This window comes from Borostomias antarcticus (genome assembly GCF_949987555.1).
Source record: "Borostomias antarcticus genome assembly, chromosome: 10".
NCBI classification, from domain to species: Eukaryota; Metazoa; Chordata; class Actinopteri; order Stomiiformes; family Stomiidae; genus Borostomias; species Borostomias antarcticus.
The window spans coordinates 15,923,804-15,935,269 of record NC_140243.1 but is presented as its reverse complement, the minus strand read 5'-3'; the positions used below and the strand labels follow the sequence as shown (position 1 = coordinate 15,935,269).

At 43.3% G+C, this 11,466-nt stretch overlaps 1 protein-coding gene across 1 annotated transcript; it reads right to left on the bottom strand.

Annotated features, from left to right (window-relative positions):
* Positions 1-648: 648 nt before the first annotated feature.
* On the bottom strand, positions 649-9,600 carry cmc1 (C-x(9)-C motif containing 1). Its single transcript, XM_084444396.1, has 4 exons — positions 9,494-9,600; positions 8,795-8,887; positions 3,020-3,110; positions 649-1,509 (listed from the first exon to the last, which is right to left on the bottom strand). The coding sequence occupies exons 1-4, from the start codon at positions 9,510-9,512 to the stop codon at positions 1,389-1,391; spliced, it is 324 nt and encodes a 107-aa protein (XP_084300522.1). The 5' UTR covers positions 9,513-9,600; the 3' UTR covers positions 649-1,388.
* Positions 9,601-11,466: the final 1,866 nt, after the last annotated feature.

Below are 11,466 nucleotides of genomic sequence, written 5' to 3'. Positions count from 1 at the left end.
ATAAGATATGACCACTCTGATATCCTTACTACAAGATATGACCGCTCTGATATCCTATAAGATATGACCGCTCTGATATCCTTACTACAAGATATGACCACTCTGATATCCTATAAGACATGACCACTCTGATATCCTTACTACAAGATATGACCACTCTGATATCCTATAAGATATGACCACTCTGATATCCTATAAGATATGACCACTCTGATATCCTTACTACAAGATATGACCACTCTGATATCCTTACTACAAGATATGACCTCAACCCGTTTCAGGCAAGATTGTGGCTTGTATGAATCATATGAATAGAAATGCATTTAATTATGTGAATGTAGAGGAGTGGACATGGAATAAATCACCTGGGCTACCTACCTTTATGAAGCAAGGCTAGTAGAAAAGTATTATTGAAGTACTATTCAACAAGGATGGCAGGGGAGGGAACCCTACTCAGAGGGAGTATTATTAGTAGTATTAGTAGTATACTCTGGGAGTATTCTGGGTGAACTAAAGGTTTGAAGATCCACCACCAACCACAGACAGGTCCTACCCTTGGTAATGGTTACTGTCACTTTAAGAAAAGATAAATATTTTTGTCTTCACATTCATCTTCACATATAAAATTCATCACCTCATCTGCATCAACATTTATTACAACTTTTATTACGGTACAACATTTATTACAACTTTTTACAGCAATAAATCTAGAATCTGACAATTTGTATAATTCTGATGACAGAGCTTTTCTACAAGAAACAAACCAGATAATTTCGATCCCATCTGTGGATGTCTATGATTGTGTTGACTATGGTGAGAAATCGAACTTTCTTCATCAACATAGGATTGGCATGAAAACATGTTGAACCTTATCCATTGCCTTTTATTAGTTTTATGAGTTAACTTAAATTTTTGTGCAAAATGCATCATAGTTACTCCATCATATACAAAGCAACATATAGCATCAAGATCTGCATTACTGTAGGTATTATGAATTACAGAAAATAAAGGACTATACATTCTTCCACTGTTTAAGCTCAAAGTCCATTTCTTTGATACACCTGCACCTGACTCAATATCTAACATCAAGTCAAGAGGGTCGAACACAGACCCTATATACCTCAGCGCCAGGGTTCAAGCCTGTCCAGACAACCTCCAGCCCCTTCACCGAGGACACTTCAAACTAGATCTTCAAATCAGAATAGGTCTAAGCACTGCGGTGGCATAGCTAATGGTTAAAGCCATACAGCTTGCTTATCAAATTGGTTCAGATCTGAGTTTCTGGGAAGCAGCTGTACTAAGGGGTTGTTTTCTGGACAAGGTCACTCAGATGCCCCCTTTAATCAGGAAGAGAGGCTTTTTTTTCATGTTAATTTGTGTTTGCTTGTTTACATGCTGGTTGGGAGCTTCTGTGTCCGGTTTTTGGCTGGGATACCCGTCCTCTTAAACTCCATCTTCTCCTGGATGTATTCTTGCTTGCACTCCTCGAAGAAGGCAGGGTCTTTGTAGCTATGGAAATGCAATCATCTTATTTTACTGAAACTTCACCTTTAAGACTTTTCATCACAATCTATTGGTCAATACTGACTCTAAACATACTAGTTCTGTTGTAAAGCCAACCGTGAAACATCTGTAACATACACCCCTGGGGAAACCTCTTACAGTAAGTGCTACAGTACCTTCCATCTAAGGTTGTCAAAGGTATCAGTATTTTGTGTTTAAAACAATACGATCTCAACTTAAAAAATAATTCAAACTGAATTCTGTATTATTAGTATTAAGGCCTTTCACACATCGCTGCAATCTACATTAATTGGATCACTGATCCACATCTAAGGAGCTCTGTAGTTCTTGCATCTCAGTCTAGAATGGTCCCTAGCCTTCATACTCAAGTTCGCTTTAAAGGTGGACACCTGCTGATTACCTTTTGACAGTGAGAATGCCAATTTAGACTACATTATGTTAGTTAAAGGACATCTTAACCCCAAACCTATTGATTTGCATCAATAGATAATGGGTATGCTGTGTAAATATTATATTTTAGTTTTTTCTTTTAGGCACATCAGAGATTAAGGCCCGATTCATAGTCAACGCAAGCTACGCTGACGCGGCTGTGAACGCGGCTCTACGCAAGTGGTTCACTCGCGCGGGGGTCGCTGCCTTGCGTCAGCGCCCTTAATGAAATAGCACTTGCACGCGCGTAAAGTTAAAAATTTCTGCACAACACACGTTGCTACGCAAGGACGCGTTAACGTCACCTTGCGTAGCCTTGCGCAGCTCGCACTAGCGTAGCTTGCGTTGACTATGAATGGGCCCCAAGTTTAAAAAATAAAAAAATTAGATGGCTACAGTATGTTAACTAGCTGTAAACGAATTTGGTTACTTTGTTACTTTGTATTAGTGCCTAGTGAGTGCCTAGCCAGCAGATACTTTTCTGCACACTCTGCACGCTGACTCACCATCAAGCATCTACCCAGCTATCCAGAGTCCGCATACAAAAAAAAACCCGCCAGCATTGGCAGCTACCGGTTTTGCACTTGATACATCTGTATGTGTACACTCTGTTACAGCAGTCAGGGAAGGCTGTGCAATTCACTGCCATGTTGTTTATCTTGTAAACCCCATCTAATTATTTATTGTTTATTTGAGTCCCGCACCCGGGGATAGCACAACAAGCCGTTTATAAAATTAAGTGCACTGCCTGGCACTTCATTTACCAATGGTGTTCCCACCCCACTCCTCACCAACACCTTAGCAGGCCCCTGCGAATAGGGGGGGGGGTTGTGTGGGGGGGGGGGGGTGGAAGGGCATTCTGGGTCAGGCCTGAAAATAGATTCACTGAAATGTAAGCAATTAGCTCCTTTTTTCAGAGTCAAACGTTAGTGGACCAGTAGATAACAGGTTGCTAGTTTAAATCTTGAGCAAGGTACTTAATTCCAAAACCGTTCCAAGAGTGGATTTTTTTTTTTTTTTTTTACTTCAGGAGGCAGACGATAAAATAAAGTAATCTTCTACTTACTAGGCAGTCAAGCAGCCCTTTAGGGCTGAATTCTCGTCCCGACACTTGAACACCATGAAGAAGCCATTGTCCTTACAGCAGTGGTTGAAGGCTGCAACAAAACCAGAGAGAAGAAACAAATTTAGCAGGGGATGTGAAAACAATCTGTCAGAGACAGAAACCTAAGTCTAAACATACTAGCATAGGCCTACTGACTTTGGATGTGTCTACCTTTACCACAAACTTGGAATAGAAGCAGAACCAACCACAACACCTTCTTTGCCACATGGTTGAGAGACTGGTACAGAAAGAGGTGACACACAGGAACAAACTCTTATCTTGCCAGCGCCGTTTCCTCCCCTATGCTGGGTTGAAAGACCCTGGCTCCACGATGGTGCCATCGGTGGTCTAGTCCCTTCACCTCTGAACAGTAATAGTCTAGTGACAGTTGACAGTCTAGTGAAATTTTATTTTTATTTTTTTTCACATCCCATATGTCTCCCATACTTGGTGATGTAGGACAGACACCTGGTTTGAACATTCTCAAGTTATGGGTTTTTGGTCACCATTCCCCTATTCAGACTGGCCTAATTTGGCTCTTTTTCAGAGATTGGGGTATATCTAAAGAATAACCCAAAAAACAGTCCACAACAATCCATTTCATTAATGAGAGACATATGGGATATGGAAAAACACTGTTGTGTTTTACTCTAACTCGGACAGGGGTGTCTCTAGCTCTAGCCGGTAGACAAACATACTCCAGGAGCTTGCTCGATCGCCTCGTTGAGAGGGGTCAGGGAAGAATTTTTACAGCTCACTTATCTGGCCCCCGGGTGATTACTGTTTTTTTGCTTCCCTCTGGAATATGTAGAAAGTGGGTCGTATGCCCACCTCCCTTGTTCTCTGTAAAGCGCATTGTGTTGCCTCTGGGTATGAAATGCGCTATACAAATAAAGCTTTGATTGATTGATTGATCGATCTCTAAATCTCAGGGCCCCTTAAATAGATCTGTTTCCTCTCTGCTAGGTAGGCTGCTGGTTTGCTGGTTAATGTAAAGTGAGTATGAGGTCTTCTTGTCCTCTCTTCAAAATGAAAGGAGGCAGGTTTCTGGTGTAAAAGAGGTGTTGAAGGGCCCTGGTCCCCCTGTTAGCAAGGTCATTCTCCGGCTGGAATTAGCTCAATCCCTCTCTGCAATACTGTACCTCCAAGCCTACTCTCAGCCAGCAAAGGAACGAGTAATTACTTTACACAGTATAATCAGGAGCACTTTCACCTGAATGCTGATCAAACCAATCAGGAGAGGCAGAGCACTGCAACTAATCCAATCAACAAAGGCCTGTCCCAGGACTCTACTGTTGGTGGTCACACATCAGCAGTCCCCCAACACACACAGACATAATTATTAAACCCATTATTATTACAAGTGATCTCATTTTCCACTAGCCTTCATGGTGTGGGGGGGGGGGGGGGGGTTCTTTGGTGGGATGAGACAGTGATCTTGTGCTCTGTACTACTGTGCTATGTAGTGAATCGTGGAGACAAGACAGGCAGACATACTCATAAATATATACCCATCCTCTGTCTCTCTCTCACTCACACACACACACACACACACACACACACACACACACACACACACACACACACACACACACACACACACACACACACACACACACACACACACACACACACACACACACACACACACCTTTGCACGCAAACACTCTGTTGCAGATATGACAGACCAGGGGAGGTGTCAACATGTGTGGGTAGAGCACCGAGTTGGGGGGGGGGGGGGGGGGGGGGTTTCCACAGGCCTGTGTGTGTGTGTGTGTGTGTGTGTGTGTGTGTGTGTGTGTGTGTGTGTGTGGCTGTGTGTGGCTGTGTGCACAGACGCGCATGGTCTTCGGGTAAACTAGCAGGTGTGACTCAGACAATGGAAGGGATGGATGGAGGGGGTGACAGAAATCATATAACCCCAATAAAAGAGCTACTTGCTACATTAGAATCAGAAATATGTATTGCCATGTAGTTTTACAACATACTTAAGGGGTAGTGTGACATTTTGTTTTAGACATGTATCCCTATTTGTGGTCTATCTACCATGAACCTAAAACGTATAGACCATAATTTTACTGATCGTTTCAATATTGAGCTAGCTGCAGTTTTTCCTGCAGGCTCTCACTGAGCTACAATAGAAGTCAATGGGGCATATGTAAATGTGTTGGAAAAACTATGATAAATGTGATTTTCCGAAACGGGAAGCACAGGGTGTAATCTTACCCGTCTCAGTATACTCTCCTGTGAAATGTATCGCAATTCTAATATTTTTACGTGCTTGACATCTTGGTGAGGGAGCTGAGCTCCCATTTGAGGTCCCGGGAGATGACGGTGCCAAGGAAGCGGAAAGAGTCCACGGTGACGACCGGGGAGCCATTCAGGGTGATGGTGGGGGGGCTGGGTTCTTCCTGAAGTCTACAACCATCTCCACTGTCTTAAGAGCGTTGAGCTCCAGGTTGTTTTGCCCGCACTAGGACAGCAGCTGGTCGACCTCCCACGATGGGGTGATGTCCTCCGCAAACGTCAGGGGCTTGACATAGTGGTGGTGGCTGGAGGCGCTGCTGTTCGTGCAGAGGGAGAAGAGTAGGGGGGAAAGGACGCAGTCTTGTGGGGAGCCGGTTCTGATGGTCCTTGAGTCAGAGATGTTTTCACCCAGCTTCATGTGTCGTTTCCTGTCAGACAGGAAGTCAGTGATCCACCTGCAGGTGGAGTCAGGCATGCGCAGCAGGGAGAGTAAATACTCTAGTGTGGGCGGGAGGATGGTGTTGAAAGCCGAGCTGAAGTCCACAAATAGGGTCTTGGCGTAGGTGCCTGCGGAGCCCAGTTGCTGTAGAATGTACTGAAGAGTCATGTTTGCTGCATTGTCCACAGACCTGTTTGCTCTGTAGGCAAACTGCAAAGGGTCCAGGAGTGGGTGCATGATGGATTTGAGGTGCAGCAGAACAAGGCGCTCAAAGACCTCCATTACTACAGAGGTCAGGGCGTGGGGTTTCATTACTACTGAGGTCATGGGAGTTTCTATAGCAGCGTAAAGCATCCTGGTGGAACAGATTAAGCTTATTCCAAAGGTCTAACCTGCCGGTACCATGATGAACCAGGCAGTTATTGGCAAATTAAGTAATTCCCTTTTCATTTTTGTTGTCATAACAGGAAGGAGGCATCACAGAGACCAACATCTCTTACACACTCGTACACACAACGGCCTCATATACAGTACACTCATACGCAAAAAAAACACTTGCTACACGCTACAGTAATCGGTGTGTTGCTTATAAGGCAGAGCAAGTAGTGATACCATTTACACAACATTATACATTTCCGATCGCGAGAGTACCCAGGGGGATAAACTCCCCTTTTTTGGGAAATCAGACATGGAATGTTGTAAAAGGTTGTGCACCAGAAATGATATCTGGGACCTAGGACCACAGCCTGGTTGGACAACCTGGTCAACTAGCTACTGGAAAGATACAAGGTGGGTGCAAACAATATAACCCCTATTGCGAAAAAGCCACATGAAGGCTGTTTGCAAGATCATCAGGGATGCAGGTGCAGAGGAACCTCTTGTCGCAGCTGGTCTATGTCAAGAAGGGACTGCCAAGAAGATGTTTGGTGAGAAGACTGACTACTACCAAGCCATGCATGCCCTCAGGATCCACAGTGAGGCTGGGGCACCTGTACTGGGAAGCATTTGAGGCATGGCCAGCAGACAAAGAAACAGAATCCTTGCAGTCACAGGTAGAAAATGTCAAGATGTTGCAGCTATCTCTGCAGAGCTCAAGTCTATGCTGCACCTTCATTCCTCTAGCCCACACCATGAACCTGGTTGGAGTCGTGTCACCAGGGATGCAGAGATAGTAATCAAGGTCATGGCAGCAGGAGAGACCAACCTTTTCACAGCGGCCACACCATCCCTGGTCAACATGTCAACTGGACAGTGTGCAGATTCCACAGTCAAGGACAATCTGACGAGCCTGAAAGTACTTGGCTTGAAGGCACTGTCTGACTCACTGTCCAGTGATCAGCTTAACACCTTCCACACACAACATACAAAACAAGAGAAGAGGTCCGGGGGGGAAAACTTCTGCATCTGGCAAGAGCAATGAAGTCACTGCCCTCCTGCACATGACACAGATCATTGCCAGTGGTGGAGAACTCAACATTGTTGACTTCATAGGCAACCACCAGCGCAGTGACTTTCCCCCATCCCTCTTCCAGGAAGACGGCAGAATGAGAACTGGTACCAAGGCAAGCCTAGTGAAGATCCTGAAAGAGGAGACTTAAGTGACCAGCATCCCTGATCTGCCTCAAGATGACAAAAAGACAGCAGTAGTCATTGATGCTATGTGCGCTGTACGACAATGGTCTTTTCACAGAGGTGAAAGATTTGAAGCCATTGTTGAGCGATACAAAAATCCACTGCTGAATGATGTGCCTGCCGGCACTGAGATAATACACTCCTGTTGTGACAGGTGGACCCAGCCTTAAGTTAGCTGAGCAGGAACAGAGATATGCCCGATCAAAACCAGCCAAAGTATATGTCTAGTGTCTAGTATAAGTCAGTGAGCAGTACACAGCTCCTGATCCAAAGGAGTTTTTTGCAGTGTCAGCTAACAAAGCAAACCTTCTGAGCTTCCTCTGTGAGAAATAGTGTGAGAATGAGCAACTGGAGCCTGCTCATGGCCCAACTCATCTATACATGGGTGGGGGATTCAAAGAAGAGATCAAGATCGTGGTGCTCACAGAAGGGTCTGTTATAGATGTTCCTGTATAGTTCAACTAGGGATGAGACGGTATACCGTAAAACCGTGAACCGCGGTATAAAATGTCCACAGTATTAGAACCGTGACATTCCCTGTGTTTACGGTATTACGTTTATGGTATTACACAATAATGCTCTGCTGAAACTTCACATTTCAAGTTGCTTGCAACAGTCAATTTTGTAATTTAATATAAGCTTGCTATTAATAAACTGAGCTTAATTACAATAGTGTGTATTTTCCATCATGTGTAATAAAGCAATAAAGCTGTTTTCCTTCAAAGTAAAATACTTGTTTTTTTATGTGTGTTGTGGGGGTGAAACGTCGTATACCGTGAAATACCGTAAACCGTACCGTCCATACCGTCTCATCCCTAAGTTCAACCCACAAGCCAAGTCAATGAATAAGACAATCTCATGCGGATGTGTCAAAGGCTGCCAGAAGAACTGCTCCTATGCAAAGAAGGCAGTTCCATGCTACATAGGGTGCTGTTACCATAGACTGGCAACCAAATGCAGCAGGATACACACTGCAACATTTGAGAACAGTGACAGCAGCAGAGACTCAGAAAATGACAAAAACATTGAGCATTTATATTCAGTGTTGGTAATGTTTGTTAAATCGCTGTTTTCCAGTTCTGGCCAAGTGGATGATTATTTTGTGTTCAACGTCTGATAATTCTGTCATATCTGCTGAGAGAGAGAGACAGAGAGACAGAGAGAGAGAGAGAGAGGGAGGGGGGGGGGTATTTTGATCTCTCATAATACATTCACCCTGATCTTCAAAATTGAACAGGTGTTGAACTGTGGCAGAACAGTCAACCAACAGAAAACAGACGAGTTTACCATCCACATGGCCTATACCTGGCTTCAAATCCCATGATGGAGCATAACACACACACACACACACACACACACACACACACACACACACACACACACACACACACACACACACAGATACATGCACCACGTACCGTCAACTTTCTCAGCACAGAGCTCCTTCGCTTTCTCCCTCATCATCTTGGGAATCAGAACGTCCAGCTCCACATGCCTGAGAAAAGGCTCTTCTGTGAATGACAAGAACACACACACATTACACTATCAACTACCTAGCATACTTATAGTAGATGACAAGAACACACACACATTACACTATCAACTACCTAGCATACTTATAGTAGATGACAAGAACACACACACATTACACTATCAACTACCTAGCATACTTATAGTAGATGACAAGAACACACACACATTACACTATCAACTACCTAGCATACTTATAGTAGATGACAAGAACACACACACATTACACTATCAACTACCTAGCATACTTACAGTAGATGTAGCTAGTAGCGAAGCTATCCTTGTTCTTAGTTATGGATAACGAGAAGTGTACAGTATTGATAGAAAATGTAAACCGCTGGTTATAATGTAGTACTGGGGCATAAATAAAACTAGTTAGCTAAATAGCTGAGTAGAAAACGTCAGGAAGTAGCTAGGCTAGCCAACTAATATGTGACAAGCGGAAGCCAAGCTAGCAGATGTAGCTAAGCTAGCCTAGCTAGCATGCATGCACTGCTTCTTCAATTACAAACACACAACAGAACACATGAAGCGAAGTTATGAACTGTAAATTACTTTTCAAAGAACAACTGTCTAGCTTACAGTACCTGTTTTAGCTGCCTCCATAGTTAAGTACGTGCAGTAGCGTTTCTCAAAATATTAGGCTAAACTGACCAAGGAGGTTTATGTGACCCTCACCACAGTCATGCTCATTTCCGCTTACGTAACGGAAATCACCCTGATTACTATTTTATATTTATTCCATAATTTAGCATATTTATTTTTTATTTCATAATATCCCCATAGTCTTTATAAGTAACTGTTTTGTTTACTAGAGTGACAATGTTTTGAGCTAGTGTTGGGCTGCCATGCTCAAGGGCACAGCGGTAGAGAATGATTGTCAAGTTAAGTGGCCTGGCCCGGTTTTAAACTTTTTGGTCAGTGGTCAGGGCAAATGTTCAGTTTCAGTTTTACTAGTTATGAAAATTCTAGAAAACACAATTACATACCACTCCTTATTTATGTGTTACTATTCCCCCATAGTCACTGGTAACTATATTTTAGATGTAGATAAGCCTAGGCCTGCTAGTAGGCTATATATGTAGGCTATCCTACTACACAAACATCCAAAGTGGTACGGAATAAAGACCTATGTTCCAAAAAACCTTTTGACCAAGTCAGTGGGGATCATCTCAGTGATCCAGAAGGATGTTTCAAAACTGTGTTCTATGTAAAGACTAACACTGCCGTTTCTCAAATTAGGTTTCATAGCATGGATGTTATTGTAAAGAGATTTTATTTCTGATGAAGAATAACTTGCCTCAGCCGAGACACTGGCATTTATTTACAGGGATGATTTTGGATGACTTTCACCTGAATTTCCATTGCAGTGTTACTCTCCTTTCAAAATTCTTTGAGGCCAGAAATTCTTGCAATTGAAAGTGGAACAATGACACATCTGACAATCCCTCTTGTGACACACATGATAGATAGATAGATAGATAGATAGATAGATAGATAGATAGATATAGATAGATAGATAGACAGACAGACAGACAGACAGACAGACAGACAGACAGACAGACAGACAGATAGATAGATAGATAGATAGATAGATAGATAGATAGATAGATAGATAGATAGATAGATAGATAGATAGATAGATAGATAGATAGATAGATAGACAGACAGACAGACAGACAGACATAGTCTGTATAAATATGTATACTAATACTCAAATATACATAGCCGACATGAACACATCCACAACACTCAGGAGTGCTCAGGCACTGTTATAGAGTCTGATGTCCGCTGGCACAAAGGAGCCTGAACCGCTCAGTTTTGCACTTGGTGGGATGAGCCTGTGGATGAAGGTACTTCCCATCTGCCACAGTTCATCATAGAGGGGATGGGAGGGGTTATCTAGAACAGACTTCAGTTTGTCCCTCATCCTCCTCCTCGTCTCCAGGCTGTCCAGTTGTTGCTCCACAACAGAGCTGGCCCTCCTCACCGGCTTGTTTGTTTGTCTCCCCAGACCTGGTGCTGTCATCTCCATTTTGCCCAGTGTCAGGGTGTTGGCACAGCTGTAAAAACCGCTTCTAACTATTACAGTGATTGTGACAAGTGCTGAAAGATCTTTCTCAAAATTTAAACAAGTGGACAATGTCATCCCCCATCAACGATGTTTCGCCCCTCTGTGTCAGTGAAGCAGTGGAAGCAAGTGTAAACAAGTTACAGTAATTAATAAATAAGAGCAAATTGCTTTTAAATAATAATGAGTAGCTGGTCTTGGGGAATAAATGTTAAAACGGCTTGTCATACAGTGCCTACTCCAGTGGCCTTGATAGAGCATTTGTTTCTAGAGGGAAAGAAGGGAAGGGAGATAGAAGGAATATTAATATATTGTACTTGTAGTCTACTTCTTTGACGATTACCTCAGAGCTCAGAGAGGGTCACAGAGTTCAGAGTCAGGCCCAGCAACACGTCAGAAAGTAAATTCAACAGTTCTATGAGAGGCCCTCACCATCCAACCATCAACATAGTATATCTACACACATGCCGTTGCAGTATCAGCAACCAC